This window comes from Narcine bancroftii, chromosome 5 (genome assembly GCF_036971445.1).
Source record: "Narcine bancroftii isolate sNarBan1 chromosome 5, sNarBan1.hap1, whole genome shotgun sequence".
In the NCBI taxonomy this organism is placed as follows: domain Eukaryota; kingdom Metazoa; phylum Chordata; class Chondrichthyes; order Torpediniformes; family Narcinidae; genus Narcine; species Narcine bancroftii.
Genome location: NC_091473.1, coordinates 247,537,537 through 247,556,569, shown reverse-complemented (window position 1 = coordinate 247,556,569; position 19,033 = coordinate 247,537,537). Strand labels below are relative to the sequence as shown.

Below are 19,033 nucleotides of genomic sequence, written 5' to 3'. Positions count from 1 at the left end.
TGGGAATCCTGAAAACTTTCTCAGATGACTGCGCTGGAGGGGAGGGGATATGGATGGTGCATTGTGGATACTGACAGTCCTCAAGCAGTAAACTCCATTCGTTTCCCTTTGAAACCTTTATTTACCTGGAATACATCAGCTTTGGCAGTTGTACCTCACCATCTCCCTCACTTTCATGGAAGTCATGGGAAGCAACTTTATGGGACACAAAATGAGCTCTGTTCCAGATAGATCTGCCAGCTTTCAGATCCACTAAACCCCTCAGAACTGGAGGAATTTGTTCCGGACACATTTGCAGTTCAATATGAGCTGAACAAATCCAGATGTTCCTTTGCAAAAGGAATTAAAAGTTACCACATACCAACCCCTTCCCCCAATCTTATATTCTCCCTGGTCATTCTTTCATGGAGAGTAGATTTTAAACCTTGGCCTTCAATTTATGAAGCAGACAAATATCACAAAACTGAAGAATGGCCAGTAAGACTGGGCACAGTGGTGGGGGGGAAAGGGTGGAGGATTGGATCATCACTGAGTCCTCAACCTACATCACCAAAATAAATGATCTTATTTTGAACCATCTGATCCTGGAAAATTACTTCCATTTCTACAGTTCACTTTTTGACCTTCCCAATGGGATTTACAGTCAAAGCTGTTGGGTATTTCAAAAAGAGTGCCATCATTGTTGTAATGTTGGAAACTCGGCTGCCAACGTATGCATAGCAAGCCCCTGCAAACAATAAAGTGAGAACAAGCAAGAAATTTCCTCTCCGAGGAATAATATCGATCAGAGCACCGGCGTCACTAGCTGGGTGTAGACCGCACTGGGTGATACCATTATAGGGGATGACACCAAAATGACAGTCTATAAAATTTTTGTGCAGTGTTTCAGCAGGAATTTATTATTTTTTTAATAAAAATATCCGTGTAGTTTGTTATAACAACAAAATCATTTTCCGTAAGCCCAGCTTACATGTATCAATATACCTACAAGGCTAAAACTCGATGCTAATTTACTTGTTGAACCTTCTAATGCGCTCTGGTCAGATGTCATTATTATCCAATTACAGCGATGGTTCAAATCATGTGGTTTTATCTGCACGCGCTACAAGCACGCACTGTTGTTTTCGTGCTGCTGGTATTTCTATTCTTGCTGCTTTTGTCAAATTTTCTGGTGCTTTAGCTATAATATTGTGGTCATTAGTATTTGTGATTTACGAGTTGCATTTAGTACAAAAAAAAATTACTTAGGATTCTGTATGGTCTGGTACAGGAAGAGGTCTGTGACACCACGAGTTATCACACTGGGTGACATCAACCCATTTGACACCACTTGATCAGGGCAATGGGAAGTCTGACCCACTCTACTTCCAAATGATGAGACAAGAGATTCTTTTGCATCCAATCAAGCAAGCACTTCCTTCCTCTAGGTCTCCACCCTCTTCTCTCTCCAATCAGAGAACCATCCCCCCCACCCCTCTTTGTTCCCTTATCCACCTATTACCTCCTGCCTTTGGGACTGTGCTCCCCCCCCACCCCCAACATTTTGTTCGGGCATCTGTCTACATCTTTTTTAAAACACCTTAATGAAAGGTTCAAACCTGAAATGTTGGTATGTTAATTTATCTTTGCTACATAAAAGGACACTGTTTGACCTGCTGAGTTTCTCCAGCATTTTTTTTTTGCTTGTGTGGGAAAACTGGTTGCTGCATTTCTACATTACTGTGGTAATATAGAGAGACTTAATTGGGAGTGAGGCACTCTAGGATATATTGAAGTTGTTAAAACTTACTGAGACAAAGTTCTTGTAATTTACTGTTGGAGATCCTACTTTGGAGATAGTGCTGTGGTGCCGGAGACTGGTCAACATTGCTGGTTTATGGTTCTTCTTGATAATGGGCACCTGAGAAAGAGGAAATGGAGGGAGGGAACAAAATAAAACCCACGAAGGCACGAGTGCCAGACGTGGGGCGAGCACGGCTTGTTTACAACAAGGAGCAGAGAAAGAGGACATTACCCAAACAAATGGAAACTTTCCTCATTTCCATCCAATGAAGTAATGGCAACAATAGGAGCCCAATGCGATTGGCGGGGTAATGAACAAAGGAATGCATACTAGCAAGAAAGAATGTGAAAATTCACAAAACACTCCAACCTTGGAGAAGGTCAGCAATTTCCTCTTGGCCAGGCTTTTGTTAAAACACCAAACAAACATTAGGTTTGTGGAATTTCCCGTGATAGAGAGGGAGAGAGAGAGAGGGAGAGAGAGAGAGGGAGAGAGAGAGAGGGAGAGAGAGAGAGGGAGAGGAGAGAGAGAGAGGGAGAGAGAGAGAGGGAGGGAGAGAGGGAGGGAGAGAGAGGGGGGGAGAGGGGGGGAGAGGGGGGAGAGGGGGGAGAGGGGGGGAGAGGGGGGGAGAGGGGGGGAGAGGGGGGGGAGGGGGGGAGAGGGGGGGAGAGGGGGGGAGAGGGGGGGGAGAGGGGGGGAGAGGGGGGGAGGGGGGGAGAGGGGGGAGAGGGGGGGGAGAGGGGGGGAAGAGGGGGGGAAGAGGGGGGGGAGAGGGGGGGGAGAGGGGGGGGAGAGGGGGGGGAGAGGGGGGGAGAGGGGGGGAGAGGGGGGGAGAGGGGGGGGAGAGGGGGGGGAGAGGGGGGGAGAGGGGGGGGAGAGGGGGGGGAGAGGGGGGGAGAGGGGGGGAGAGGGGGGGGGAGAGGGGGGGAGAGGGGGGAGAGGGGGGAGAGGGGGGGGGGGAGGGGGGGGAGGGGGGGGAGGGGGGGGGAGGGGGGGGAGGGGGGGAGGGGGGGGAGGGGGGGGAGGGGGGGGAGGGGGGGGAGGGGGGGAGAGGGGGAGAGGGGGGAGGGGGGGAGGGGGGGAGGGGGGGAGGAATGAGAGAGAGAGAGAGAGAGAGAAAGAGGATCGAGTCTTGATCTCATGCCAAGCGCGATCTCTCATTATACAGCAACACAAAGCACTCAAGAGTAACAAGGAAATGCATTCAGGGCACTCTCTTTAGTGGAGTTCGTCATGATACAGCCAACTCAACACGCATCCATCACTGTCTTCGCTGGTTGTCTTGTTGCCACATCCAGCAGTGAGAGTACTTTAACGTGTTTAAATGCTTTTTTTTTTCGACCATGATGTTCTCAGTTATGTATCTACTCAGTGCCATTTATCAACAGATCGGACACTTCGGGCAATGTTTGTCTAAGGCACGGCTCTTAACTTGATAAGGAAGCAAGTAGAAACTTGACTGCGGGGAGCAACTGCAATTTACCTACCCCAAGCCCCACCATCCCAAATGTTTATCCGATGCCTTTATGTGCGCACCTGCAAAAAAAAAAGGAAAAGGAACTATGGAGGAAAGGAAGGGAAAAATAGTGGTCAATTTCATCTGGGACTGGGCCACAGGTTCTGGAGCAGCGGTTCTCAGCCTCTCTCTTTCCACTCACATACCATCTTAAGTAATCCCTTACAAACCAGAGCACCTATGGCATTGAATACCATAGGTGCTCTGTGGTAACAGATTACTTAAGGTGGTACATGAGTGGAAAGAGAAAGGGTAGGTACCACTTTACTAAAGGAACAGTCAATTCAGCTGAGGCCTTGGATTGCAAGGGAACTCGACTGAGGATGAAGCCATTCCCGCCCCCCCCCCCACCCCCCCAGAACACTGCAGCCAGGATACAGGGGCAAATAGGGTGGCCCTGTACATTCACAAATACTACCACTAGTGCTTCCAACAGCTCCCACAATGAGGGCTATTTGCTAAGGAGATTCAGGAGGCACTTCATAAATCAAGCAGTGCTGTGTGCTTTACAACCCATTTAAAAGCTTTAAAAAAAAAGTACAACATTTTTATTCAAAGATCAAGTATGGGAAGGCTGCCAAAAGAGTTATTGGAACTATTGGAGACAGCTGTGCGCTTTACACAAACCAGATCCATCTCCCCCCCCCCCCCCCCCCCCCCCCCCCCCCCCCCCCCCCCCCCACCGTGGGCTATTGCTCACGCACACGCAGACTGTCTAAAATTACAGGTGAACCTTCGGCAGCCAATGAGCTCCTCACTGCACAAGTATTTTTGGCCCGAAGCTGCTGTTTTTGGGAGGGGATGTGGGGGGAGAAGAAAATAAACGTTTTGCTTTCTTCAGTTTGTACTACTGCAGCTCTTTAAGAAGGCATAGAATTGCCAAAGGTCAAATGGAAGGCGGAAGTGGAGTAGAAATTGCAACGCGCTTTGGATAGGGGTCTGCCTGTCCCGCCTCGGACTTGTCAGCCACAAGCAAGCCTGCAGCTGACGTGGACATTACCCCTCCATAAATCTTTGTCCGCGAAGCCAAGCCAAAGAATGAAAGCGAAGAGATTCCAATCTGGACGAACCACTACGTATACTGTGTACCTACTGACTGATGGTCGCAACCTGGGGAGAGGGGCTTCACGCTGGCCAATCTACAGTCGGGAGGTAATCAAATTAAGAGCCGGACACTGCCTACTCCCACAACGGTGCAAGTATAGGACACCAACAGGTCAAAGTTAAGAGGAGGGATTTGAAACAGACATTTGCCTTCTGATGGTGAAAGGTTGGACACTGGTGGTTCAACTCCTTTCAGAACGTCAGTGCATCTCAAAGAAACCTTACAGTCAATTAAGCACTTTGTGTCACTGCATGAAATATGGCATACAATTTGTGGACAGATAAACCTCCAAAAACATCATTATTTTCATGACAAGATGATCCGTTTCTCAATGTTGGCTGAGGTATAAAAATTGGCCAGAACACTGGGAAAATTTTAAAATAATGCCATTACTACTTTCGTATCCAGCAAGGAGAGCAGATGTTTCTTATTAGCAGCTCATTGGAAAGATATCTGAAGAGATAATGACTTCTTTAGATGCAGGAGAAAACAACTCCCAGTCGTCTTGCCCGATCATCATCTTCATCCCTCAGGGATGCTTCCAATCCAGTGAAGAAAACTGGAGGAGGTCTGGGCACAAATTCCTTTTCAAAGCATGGAAACCTGAAATCTCTCCTGGAGCCTCCACGTCAATGCAATTACAAAGGCGGCCCGCCAGTGGATGTAGTTTGAGGAGATTCGATACGTCGCCAAAGAGTCTCGAAAATTTCTATGGGTGTTCTGTGGAGAGCATCACTGTTACACAGAGGTGCCAACACTCAGGACAAGAAAAAACTCCAGAGGGTTGTTAGGTCAACCTGCAACAGAGAGCACCAGTCTTCACTCTATTGAGGATATCAACAAGAGGAATCGTCTTAAGAAAGCAGCCTCTATCCTCAAGGTCACCCACCGTACAGGCCATGCCCTCTTCAGTCTGCTACCATCAGGAAAAATGACACAGGAGCCTAAAGATGAGCACTCAGTGGTATGAGGACAGCCTCTCCCCCTCTGCCATCAGATTCCTGAATTAACCATGAACCACAGACACTGCCTTACGTTGAGTTTTTCTTGAATAATTTTTATTTATTTTGTAAGGTGGTTTATATAAATGTTTGCCCTGTGACGCTGCCACAAAATAACAGATTTTGAGACATGTTCATGACATTAAATTCGGATTATAATTTAAGAATGCCAAGCGACAACAGTGATGGCAGAAATGCCACTGCTTTATGGGAGTTCAATAGACAATTAAAAAAAATCATCTTGGGATTTAAAATTCTCCTCAAGCTGCCCTATTAATGAGAAAGCTGAAGACACCAAGCCCAGGCCTACCTTCGTAGATGTTAATGATGTGTGGGTGATTGAGTGATGACATTATCTCAATCTCCCGGCGGATATGCACCAGGTCCTGTTCATCCTTGATCTTGTCCTTGCGGATTGACTTAATAGCCACCTGCAGGAAGAGGAACAGAATCTTTTGAAATCAACCGAGAAATCAACAGTGAATTTACACAATTTTAAAACTGCCAAGGTTACATCCCTCCTTGGACTCTACCTTTCTTCCAGCTGAGTAATTTCCTCTAGTCCACCAACCCTCCAAAACCTCTGCAGGTTTTTAAATATTCAATTTGTGTACATCTAGCCAAGCTCCAAAATATCATTGCTAAACTCCTAAACTCTCTAACCTGCCCCTCCTTCTATCAAACACACTCCACTTTGAGCAAGATATTGCCAGAGAACATTGATAATAGCTGAAAGTACCTTTGACAGGCAGTTGTGGGTGAGGTTTCTGCTCCCTGCAGTTCAGAGCCTCACCTTAGAAGTGGTCCAAAATGAACGCCAATGCAAGATTAGAACAAGTGGGTATCAAGAGGAATGGAACTCAGAAGGTTGCAAACCGAGCTAAGTCCATCACAGGCTCCGACCTTCCATCCATTGGAGACATTTATGCAAAGCTGTGCCTCAAGAAGGAAGCCAACATCATAAAGGACCCCCATCACCCTGGTCACAACCTCTTCTTGTTGTTATCTTTCCAGAAGAAGGTACAAAAGCCTGATGCCCAGCAATTCTAGGTTCAATTATCTTATATTTTCCTCCAAAACATCCATCAAGCTCTTGATCTTCCTCTTACTACCCTAATCGTATACTCCAACACCACACACAAAAAAATCATTTTTATTGAACCAATGTAATTGTGAATATTATCTTTTTATCCTTAGAGTCTTTCTGCAGAGTAGTTTGTTAATTTTATATTTAAAGTAACTGTTTGGCTGCAGCAAGTAAGAATTTTGAACACATGTACTTGTATGTGATGAAAACTCCATGATTATCATCAATATCCATACAACATCTCCTTCCATTACCAATGTCAATTTTATTACCTCATTATGTGCCTGTAAAGTGATTTAAACAGTTCTAAGATATTAATGACACTTTATTAATGCAAAGTACTGTTGACAAGAAAGTTTTATTTTCTGAAATAGAAAATGAAAATTCTGGAAACAACGCAGCAGGTTAGGCAGTATCTGTGGAAAGAGGAGCAGAGATCATGTTTCAGGCCAGTGTCCTTAAGACTGCAACTCAATCTGCATCATGGCAAGGTCAAACAATACACAGGAAACCAGGAAATAAAAGCTGGAAAAACACTTCAGATCCAGTAAGAGAGGAAAAAAATTGCTTCCACAAACGTCAACAGAACTAATCCACACCTGCCATAATGAAATTTTCTTGCTCTCTTTGCGACAGGTTTTCACTGATGGGTCTCCATAATCTGCAGCTTTTATTTATACAATATTGAAGCCTCGTCTACGCTTGACAAAGATCACAGCTCGTGCAGCTAAAATGTTTTTTTTTAAATTTACAGTCACATGACATGTTCACTAAGAGTCATCCTCAGCACCTTGGAGAATCGAATGGATGCCAGATTCAACTTCCTGAAATGGTTTCTGTCTCTGATCCAAGTAACATTTGAAAAATAGAAGAGGCAGCGACAGATTTCAGAATTTCAAACCTCAAAAGTCATCTACCTGAAATGTCCACAGTTTCTTCTCTCCTGACGGATGCCGTCTGGCTGGCTAATACTTCGACCTGTTTCAGATTTAATTCGATCATTTAACAAACACAACTAGGAGGGGCTTGATAGGGCAGGGTAGAAAGCCTTTTCTTTATCCTGGTTCTTCATGGTGTTGAAGCTAGATTGCAGCCAAGTAAATGGAACACTGAAGGAGAGCTGTAGTGAGAGAGCACTGTCCTCGAATCAGGGTGAGAAACCAAGATGCTGTTTGCCTTCTCCATGAATCCCAGGGAACTATTATGAAGGGGAACATGGCCAATATCACTGGACAAAGATTCTGCTTCTTGAACACTTTGGTGGGTGACAAACCAAGATGTTGTTTGCCTTCTCCATGAATCCCAGGGATCCATTTGAAGGGGAACATGGCCAATATCACTGGACAAAGATTCTGCACATTATGCTATTAAACATGCTAAATTCAATAAAAGTTTATTTAATATTCCTATGTGACACATCAAATCTGAAATTATCTTTGTGTTCAGCTTGAAGTTGTCCATCATAATCCCCAATTTGTTTTCAGGAAGCAAACCTTTTGGGGGAAAAAACTGTGTTGCCCAGTGTATTTACTCTACAATCAACACTGTGTAGACAGATGATGAAACTACAGGTTGCCGATACTTGCCCTTCCTTTAACAATTATATCTGCGGGGGAAAAAAAACAGCTAAAAGGGCATTTAGTGTTTTTGTAAATGAATGGGGCTAGGAGAGCTTCAGAGTGCTAACTGTCCTTATGAATAGAGACCAATGCAGGAGTTTAGAACTGTTTCTTGCATATTCATACACTAGTGAACTTTACCAATCCCATTGCACTCGATGTAGGGGACCTCCTGCCCATCCACTTCAGAATGTTAAATTATTTTTTTTAAAAAATCAAACTCCATGTATTTGACCCAAACTGACAGCCCGTCAGCCCCTCTACTCCAGAGCCATCTCTGCATCTGTCCGAGGTCACGGGCTATTATGCAAACCTTTTCATTGGGGCGAAGCTCGGGGCGGGAATTCCTGCAGAACTGAAACGAGTCTCCTGGGAAAGGAGCCGAGACTACAACAGTCCTGAAACTGCACGCAAAACAAAACCTAATTCAACGCTATTGTTCCTCGTCGCCTTGGCAACAGAAGGAAGGCGACATTTGGAATTGCGATTAGAATTTGGCGCAAATCCGTGACGCCCTTTTACATGAAGGCAGTCAGCTGGGTTGTTTTTGTTTGCAAGAGTTTCAGTGCAAATAGACGCAAGTTTGCCAATTGGTCTGAGTGCAGACAGTGACTGGCATGTGACTCTCATCCCCTAAAGCCCAGCTCCTGTGATGACAGACAGTGACTTCATTCCAAGGCGCTTCAACAACTGCAGTTATCAAGCAAAACCTGCTTCCACAACACATTTTTAGGGAAGAATTACCAAAAGCCTGGTTAAGGAGGAAGGATTTAAGGGTTATCTGCAAGGAGGGAAAGTGGGGAGGCAGGGATTTCAGGAGGAAATAACAGAGCTTATATTCCAGGCTGTTATGATCACAGCAAAGTTGTGGCGGATTAATTAAAGTGAGAATTATATCCAATATTGGAGCAGAGTTGGACTGGATGGTGGGAGTGACAGGGGGATAGAAGGGAAGGGCAACAGAGAGCCCGGTGAAAACAAAACAGAGCTCTGCCAAATCAGGAACAGTGCAGATTAGTGAACATTGAGCAAACTGGGAAAACCAAGGTCACTTTCCAACCCTCACACATCAGGTCTCTATTTCTCGAGCCTCAGAAGCCCATAAAGTGTCTTTATTCCCATGGTGCAAATGCCACACCAGAGGTCAAGGTGATAAGGTGAAAGTTTAAAGGAGATTTATGAAGCAAATTCCTTCCCCCCCCCCCCACCCCCCCAACCTCTCACAGAGCAGCAGATGCCTGGAAATGAGCTACTGGGGAGGTGGTGGAAGCAGATGCAATAGCAATGATTAAGAGGCATTTAGAGGCACATGCCAACGGGCAGAGGATTGAGGGAGAGAGACAACGTGCCGGCAGATTTGCAGATTAAACCATGGCCTGGCCAGCACAGGTAATGTGGGCCAAAGGGCCTGTTTCTGTGTTGTAAAAATATAAGCAGTGCTGCCAGAGCCTGCTGCAATGGCAGCGCAGTCACTGGTGTGGATACAGGAGAGCGGGGAGCAGAGACACAGCATTGCTCCTCAGGGTCCTGCTGCTCAGTCCTGAAGCTAATGGCTCCCTACAGGCTTTAATTGGCCTCTTGAAGAAGCTCACAATGGCTTTTATTTAAATCCTATTATCTTGATGTCAGTAACTTTGCTGGACAGTGGGCCACGAAGAGTTACCAGCCGACTGATGCAGGGCACCAGAAATGGGGAGAATGTCATCCGTTAAGAAGGAAAGGCACGGGAGATGACCCCACAGGGAAGTTGACCACACCAGCAGTTGAGCGAGGGGCTCAAATGCTGCAGGCGGTTGGCAACTTGTGGCCCAAGGACTCGCGCGGGCTACAGGCTGGAGACTGGCTCCTGGGAACCAGGTATCGGAACAGTGGTTCAAGAAGAGCCTTGGGTGCAAAAGACTTCCTGATCATATTGGAAGTTTGGACCTGTAGATTGGGCTACCAATGGTTTGAACAGCTGCAGAAGCTGTGAGAGTGCTGGAGGTGAATCCAGACACTCGGTATCTCTGAGCACTCTCTTTCTCTTATTGTTAGGGGCACAGAGCAATACTAATGGTGACTCTCAAAGTCAAAGAGTATCATGTTTATTACATTTTTATGTATTATTACAAGACAATAAAAGAATCCTTGAACTTCTCTATGACAGGCTGGACTCAGGCAGGCTCAGTATGCAAAAATCTAGTTTAAAAAGAAATGTAATTGCTAGGAAAACGGGTCATCTGTGAAGAAAAAATTGATGCTTTGAAATGATAAATTGCTTGTATTTTTACAAATCAGAATACACCAGCATTTTAATTTGAACTCTGAACCCTGTTTACCATGAAGTGAGATTGTCTACCTTATGCTAGGTCACTTGGCATTTAACCAACCTGGTTTTGGCCAATGAAGTGTGTGTTGAGCGAGAGGTGTGGTTACTCCCAGGGCACGTGTTTGAGTCTGGATTTCCCCTACCCAGGGCAGAGAATCGTTGCAGTCAGTCATCCGGAATAGTTTCCTCTAACTTTTGACATAGCGGTTAGCAGCTTAAAAGCACCAGCGATCGGGACCGGACCGTGGGTTCGAATCCCGCACTGCCTGAAAGGAGTTTGTACGTTCTCCTCATGACTGCGTGGGTTTTCTCCAGGGGCTCTGGTGTTCTCCTACCGTTCAAAATGTACAGAGGATGTAAATTGGGCTGCACAGACTCATGGGCCAAAATGGCCTGTTACCGTGCTGCATGTCTAAATTTAACTTAAAATTGTAAACTTTGGGCTTTTGTCCCCTGGGGTCTTGATCAACCTAACTCTCTGGATTCAACACCAATTAGTACTGCAGAGGTTCCTCCTTCAAGGAGTAGCTGGTACAAGGGATTAATCTATTGATCTGGGAGATCCCGAATCCAAATCCCACCACAACAGCTGGAAAGCTAATGCAGTGCGATCAATAACCACAAGCAGACTCGAAGCAAGTGATTAAAGGCTTTAATAACCTAAAACTCAGGCAAGTCTTCACGTGCTGCTGACCCAGTTGCAAGGCTGGTACGAAGGGAGGAGACAAGGGCAGATCAGCCTTTATTGAGGAATCTTACAGGGAGGAGTTACAGAGTCGGAGGTGGGCCAGTCAGTACAGTGTACATGCAATGCTATATTCCACCACAGCTAAATTCAAGAAAATCAAATGAAAAACATTAGTAATGAGAGCAGTGAAACCACAGATGGAAGTTCAGCCTCACTGAGACTATTCTTGACCCTTCACCTGACTTGAGACACATGAACATTTCCAAAACAGGAGTCCGTTCGGTCCACGGTGTCAATGTCAGTTCAACTCTAGCCCCTCACCAAGTCGATCTTGCGTACGCCTCAGGTACATCTCCCCTCCACTCCGTGGCCCTAGCCTATCTTTCCTCACAGGTACCATTTTTCAAAGCTGGAAACATCTTTGTAGATTTCCCTTCCACCATCTCCGGTTCTCGCCCAGTACAATTTAATGAGCAGAAAGCTTAAGAAATAAAAGCATTTTGTTTATTTTAACCCCTGATAACTGGCCACTCATTGAGTTTCAAGAACAATGTCTTTCAGCACCCCTTCTCCTTGGGAGACGCTGGACAGGCACACAAAAGGCAGCCTCTGCCTTCTTGGACCGCATCTTTTGTTTCCAATACTGATTCAGCTGAGCAAAACGAAAACTGTCAATGCTTAACAGCTCACTGCAGGAGACAGCATCCATCATCACCAGTCATCCCTCAGAGAGAATTCTGAATCGGGTCGTGTGCGTCTGACTGAGATGAAGGAGGACAGCGTTGTTAAGCAAGGGAGAGGGATTGGGGGGGGGGGTGGGGCATTGTGGAGCTCAGGCTGAACGGCAGCTGACCCACGTGGCTCTTCTTCTCAGTAAATTTCAAGGAATCTGCTTGCACAGGGGATGCATTCGTGCAATGATGTGTGACGTTACTTATTGAAGGCCACAAAGTGAGGAAAGGTTTGTTAACAAAAAAGGTAAAGCAACCATCTGTACAGGGAAGAACAAAAAGTAGAATAACTATAGTTTATGCAAGTGAAGTGGAGGATAAATGTGGGGAAAAGGCAAGGTGCCAGAAAAAAGTCATCAATTGTAAAATATAGCAAAAGTCCTCAGACATATTGTTTAACCGTTTCCCCCGTGGTTTTTCTGAGGTGATAAAAACCAAAATAGGGTGGATGCTGGGAAATGGAAATAAACATAAGGAAGAGCATGAAATACTCAATGGATCAGACAGCATCGTTGAAAAGGAAACAGTGTAAATGGCAGGGAGATTACCTTTCTTCAGGACCAAAACATTCATGATTCTGCCCTGCACAGACGCTGCCTGACCGGCTGAACATTTCGTTACCCTTTCTCACTTTTCTGTTGCTGGCTGCCACGTTCCTTCCTTGCCCATTTTCCTCTCAGTGCAGCCAACGTCTCCCCAAGCTTTAGTCTACTATCCTCCAGGTCTCTTGTTTTTTTTTTAAAAAAACTTGCTCTCTGCATGCAAGGATTGAGGAAAGTGATAGCTATTTTTGACGATTTATCAAGTGCATTCAAAGCGCTTAGTGAAGTGGCTTCTGAAATTTAGTCATGGTTACAATTCCCAACAGTCAACGTGGTCATCAACCCTCACAGAATCAGCAAGTTAAATGCCATTTAAAAGTTTTAGTGACATTGGTCCATGGATCCGAGGTGACCAAGAAATGTTGTGTGCCATCTTTGCATCAACTCAAGAGTCGAAACGTGACCCCGAATTAACATCTCACTCAAAACTTGCCACGCTGGATCATCACCTTGTGTTTTCCTTCCAGCCTCTGAATAGAACACGTGGTTTAGAAGCAGGAAGAGACCAACAGGCCCTTTGAGTCTGCTCCACCATTCATCAGATGCATGGCTGATCTGCCATTGTCCGGCCAGGGCCCATATCCTTGGGATAGCCAGAAATCTTTTAATCTCACATGCACAATGACAGAACCTCCAAAGGGCGCAGGGGTAAAGAATCCCGAAGACTCGCATCATCTGAGGGAGGAGGTTTCCCCCCATTTCGGTCCTGAATGGTCTAGTCTTTGGTCTGAGACTGTGACCTCTGGTGAAACGTAACCCTCTATCCACCCTGTAGGTCTCCTCTCATTCTTCAATACTAGAGAATAGAGCACTGGTAAACCAGTCAGTCTAGTGATCACTCAATTTTGTGACTCAGAGATTAAGCAACTGAGACTGACATGATCAAAACAAGACCAACACCCCCATGCCTGAAGGAGAAAGGTGTAGCAGGCTGATTTTTGGTAAATATATTTTTAAAAAGCACGCTAGAAGCCGATTACCACCACTGAAACCCGTGCCGCCCAATTTCACCAATTAACCCACCAAGTCCGTATAAGTTTTGGAGGGTGGGAGGAATCCGGAGTACCTGGATAAAACCCATGCAGGTCACAGGGAGAAGGTACAAACAATTCTGGATTCTAAACCAAGGGTTCCTGGCACTGTAGAAGTTTTTCAGTAAACAATGGTGTGATCAAAGATCACAGTCTGATTGCGCCATATCTTTTGGAGAAAACAGAAGGGGACTCGGGAAGGATTTATAAAATAAGTAGCGTTCAGAGGGCAGATCAAGGCAGCAGGTGGCCAAGTAACATCAGGGTCACAACAGATGTTACTTATTTATGATTACCTGCTGCATAACTTGTTGGATAGCACTCAAAACAAAGCTTTTTACTGTGTTGCGGTGCACGTGACAGTAAACAATTCAAACAAAGGCTCAAAATGTATTGGAAATGTTTTGGTGGCTTTCATTCATTTTGGGGATCTGGGCACAGCAGTCGTTGGCATTTATTGCCCATCCCTCACTCCCCCCGAGAAGGTGCTGCTGAGCTTTCCTTTATGAACTGCTGCAGGTTCACGGCCAGACAGGTTTCCGTGCCGTGTGTATGTGCCACACAACCGTGGATCTTCCCAAATCTCATCGAGAGTTTGTCTCCTCACCACCCCCCCCCACCCCCCCGCCCACCTACCCCCAATTTAGGTAGCTTCCAACAAATCAAAACACAGCAGGGCAGAGAGAGAAAAATAAAAGTCAGGAGAGATCCAGGAGCGAGGTGGTTAAAGATCGCTGGCTCCACCTTCCTTTCTTTTAAAATGGGTCATTACACAAGAGGACGTTGATTTGCTGCCTTTATTATTTCAAAAGTAAACAGTTTCCATTGGACAACAGTGACTAGGTGGAATAAAAGCTCCCAAGTCGGTTATTTACCTGCCTGCAAGATTGGTCTGTGTCCTTGCATGTACGTCGACCTTCTGAGCAATCAAACCTTGGCAGAAAAACTGACCTGACCCTAACCAACAGGCCAGGAGGGCAACCGTGTTTAACTCATGTGAACACTCATTGAACATATTATTTTTTAAATATATGCTGCTCTGTTGCTTTGTGACCACCTCAGGACTCTAGTCACTGCTACTCCCACACAACAGACATTAGGATAACAGATCTTGCACAACGACCTTCTGCAACACATCTCAGAGGAGCCTGTTCTACAATTGAATATGATCAAGGCCTATTTGACCCTTATTTCCTACTACATCATGTTCCACATTCCAAATCCTGGTGGAATAATGCCTCAGTGCACTATTTTCGGATTAAGAGGAACCCTTAATTTTTCTTGAGTGTTGAACATCTGCCATAAATAAATATCAATAATATTCAATTACTCATTAAACTATTGTCATCTTTGCTCTGTTATTTCCCTGTATTTGTACTTCTTCCTTGCTCAAAAGGAGGGTTGGCCAATTCCATCCAAGTCAAATACATTGAATTATTTCAACAACCAACTCGGGGGTGGTTTCACAGGGGAGAAGGCCTCATCCAATTTTTATCTGGAGTCTACCCACTGTATGCTGAATCAAAGTTGGGGTATGTGTCAGAATACGAGCAAATTTTGGTTGGCCCATTGTCCTCCATGTCAAACTCTAAGTCTCTCAAGTGCTTCTACCATTTATAAATGATCGCTTAATCGTAGCTGCCTCATTCCTTGTTTTCTCAAAGATGTCTGAGAATTTGTGAGCAGGGCCAAGCCTGGGTCCTTCAGGATGAACAGGCTATCTATTTTGACAAGACTGTTGGAGGAATCTCAAGTGAGGAGAAGCTAAAGCGAACACGGGGTGTTTCTCTGAGCAAGGCCTTCCTTCGCTGGATCTGTTGCTCAGTTATTTACTCTTCTTTCAATGGACAAAGAATAATCATTCACAAAGAACAGCCAGAGCTTTCTAGTTAGCTTAGTGCCACTGCTCCCATTGCTAGCATTTCTATTGACCAAATGGTACAATCTTCTTATCAGCCAAATGCTCCATAATTCATCTTAATTGGAACCCATTACCCAACTGGATCAGCTGTTGAAGTTTCTTCCATATATTGTCTGAAACTGAGGTGCAATGGTATTATCAACGGTATGGATTTAATAGTTGGCAACTCTCCTGGAGTTAAAGCTTTACAATTATACAGAGCTTTTCTCGAGCTGAGGATTGTCCAAAGCATTTTTATTTTGGCGAGTGCAGTCACCATTGTCATACGGAGAATATGAAACACCTCCAACATCATACTCCCTCATGAAAGTGCACTCATGACCAGATAGCCTGATCCCGCAAAGTTGATTGAGGGATAATTAGTGATCGTGCTCTTGTTTTAAATGGTGCAGGTCAAAGTCGGATTTAATGAAGCTGTACCTATGTCAGCTCAGAATTGCCTCAATAGTGCATGTACCTCAAGAGCTGCACGGTTGAACCGTGACTGACACTAGGGTAGAGGACAAGGCTCATTACTCTTGGCCTGACCAGATGAACTGCAGTCACGGGAGAGCTAACAAAGCAGCAGATGCTGGAAACTGAAACAAAAACGGAAATGCCAGTCCAGTGGCGTCTGTGTAAAGAGATACCGGTCGATATTTCGGGATAGCAAACCTACCTCTGAACTTTTGCCACAGTGTACCTTTAGACTTGGCTCCACTGATGATAGTACCTCTCACTCGTCCAAGCTAGGGTGCTCCCAATTTCAACCTCCTTGGAGAGAGCGATTGGAGAGCTCAGTTCTACCCTCCGGTAGACTGGGAGTGGAAAAGGTTCCCCGAAATACATTTCAGGCTTCCTAGCGTTAAGTGTTGTGTTTTCACGTACACCCGAGCAATAGTAACAGGGATAGGATTAGCCTAGATGTAATGCATCCCATGGTATATTAACCCATTGAAGGATGGGGATTTTGTTTTGCACTACCAATTAGTGGTAATTCTGCTGCGCCCGCAGGATAAAAGGAATCTCACGGTGGTACGCGATGTCATGTACGTACTCTAGCAATAAATCTGGAATCTGACATACCGATAAAAGACACCTCAACAAATTTCAGGTAGGTCCTTGGCGCACTTGCTGAACACCTCACCCAAGGAGGAGCAAGTGCAAGTTGGAGGAGACAGTTGCTGACCCCCACCTCTTCATTGTCCGATTCAATGCACCCTCTCTCTTCACAGGGAGCGCCGCAGTAACAGATTAACAGTAATTTCAGCAAGAGAGACATTTTATTGCTTGTAACTTATTTGCTGATATTAAAATTCAGTTGGGCATTCTACATCAACCTTTTATAATGCAATTCCTGGCAGTTTTTATTTGCGAACGAGATTGAAAGATAACGCCCCCTCCATTTATTACCAATTAAGAGCAAAAGCAAAACCAAGAAGAAATGAACAATGTGACACTGCTTCCCCATTACCTTGGTCAAGGCCATGAACTTTTCAGATGGTTTGCAATTGAATTAGGAGCTATGGGAGAGTCTGCTGAGGAACAGAAGGCCATTCAGCCCATCATTCCTAATTGGCATTTACTTAGTGATAGAAACAGACCCTTCAGCCCACAACATTGATGCTGACCTATCTTGCCCATCCATGCTGCATTAGGACATTTTCTGTAGCTTTCTGCCATTGGTTCCATGTCCCAAAAGTTGTTTCCATAAGGATTCTAGCAGCCACAGTTTTTAAATTAATTTCTAGTCTCAAAAGAAAAGTGTTGTGGGAGGTGATAAAACCAGACCTAGATTTCCATCATCCATTCTTGAAGGAGGCTTTAGGTGAATAGATAAACTTTTTGTTTTAACTTGGAGGTACAGCTCAGTAACACGAGCCGACCAAATGTACTCATTTGGCCAATTAACCTACTAACCCTGAATATCTTTGGAATGTGTGAGGAAACCCAAACACCCAGAAGAAACCCACACAGACACAGGGAGAATGTACGAACTCCTTACAGACAGTGTTAAGATTCCATCCCGGGACACTGGCACTGGAATAGAGGCATGCTAACCGCTGCACTAACCATTCAGTTGCGGCTGCAGTTATAATATTATATGAAGCTGTAGTATGACACAAGAGAGCCTGCTGTACTGAGACTATCATGGTAAATCCCTGAATGGGTCAGTCCATCAGGAAGACTCCCACAGAGAGGAGTGTGGGAGTGACAGAAAAATGCAATTTTTGGTCGCACTTTTGAGAGAACTAAACAAAATGTGGCGCCATCTACCTCATTCAGCTCTTCCAAGTTCAAGAACAGTTTTTTGCCCCCCATACCTAACAGGCTCTTGAACCTTCTCAAACTACTTTAACCATAAATTATACTGGGACGTTTAAAGATCTGTTTGCACTTTAAAAAAAAAATTTGCCTAACTGCAACTGTGAATTTATCTATATCTTTGTTACCTCATGGCACTATGGTAATTTAATTCATATTGTTGGTGTTTCAAGTAAGAACCATGGTGCACTGTACAGAGTATTTGTGTATATGACAATAAACTCATATCATATCACTGCACATCAGCAGGTTTACACAAAATACAGTACAAGAGACAGAGACCTGACAGATGGTGAACGCAGCTAGCTTGGGACAAAAACTCAGACTGGTATCCTAAAGCTCTGGGGATTTTTCTCTCGCCTCTTGTCTGGGGCTGGGGTCTGCCCTGGACTATTCAATAGAGATCAGTTGCTCTAATTACTCCGCAAATCATTATTGGTTAATTATGCAGCTCCCCGGATGGTGGAAAGCAGATGGGTCCAGGTCCCTTTCTTTGTCTGGCATTCCTCGTATTCCCATCTCGCCCCACGCAGGATTTGGCAGATGTACACCATCACGAATCGGGTGACGATAGGCTATGAGCCTCCCTCAGTCTGACTTTCTTTTTACAATTCACAGGCTTAACTTAGCAAGAATTCTCAATAATCTTGGTCTTTTTGAACATGTTGGAGTCCAATGTAACAAAGCTTGGCCCCTAGGATTTCCCTTTACAAAACACACTTGGCAAAAAAAAAGAGGCCTGTGGTAATTTCACATGAAGCTCAGGGAGGTGAAGAATAAGAACCAGCAAGATGAACTAACTCTCCTTTCTCCTCGGTCAGTGCTCAGCAATACAAATGCATCTTAATTATATGACACTATAATTGCACTTTCTCCAAAGAGAAAGCAGGTTGCGAAAAACAGAGTGAGTGCAGAATCAATCAGCACGTTTACCTGCTCCCTGCTCTTTGTGAACCCCCCTCCATATTTAATGAACAGGATGGCGTTCACACAGCTGCACCTGTTAGAATAATGTCACCCAGGGCTCCCATCCAGAAAACCACAGGCTCAATGAGAGCACTGTTGTTAGAACCCTTGTGATCACACAGACCAGCTGACATGGCGCTAAAGGACAGCGTCTCTCCAACAAACACAAAAGAGCTACTGAACACTGGATGGGTACTGCATTTATCTAAACCCTAATTTAAAAAATGTCACCATCAGAAGGTAATCACATAATGCATATGTAAATATTAACAATAAGGATATTTATTCCACGATCTTTATTGAAAGGTAATTAATTAGAAACAAGGAGCAGTGGAAAACAATTGCCCCTTGAGATTTCCCTCAGTACTTGG

The 19,033-nt window shown here is 44.9% G+C and overlaps 1 protein-coding gene across 2 annotated transcripts in view; it reads right to left on the bottom strand.

Moving 5' to 3' along the window:
- nuak2 (NUAK family, SNF1-like kinase, 2) overlaps positions 1 to 19,033 on the bottom strand; it is a 45,524-nt gene that overhangs the window by 19,927 nt on the left and 6,564 nt on the right. For both annotated transcript variants that reach the window (XM_069941988.1, XM_069941989.1), the window contains exon 2: positions 5,716 to 5,836. In XM_069941988.1, the coding sequence (XP_069798089.1) occupies positions 5,716 to 5,836 (121 nt within the window). The remainder of the gene's footprint in view (positions 1 to 5,715; positions 5,837 to 19,033) is intronic.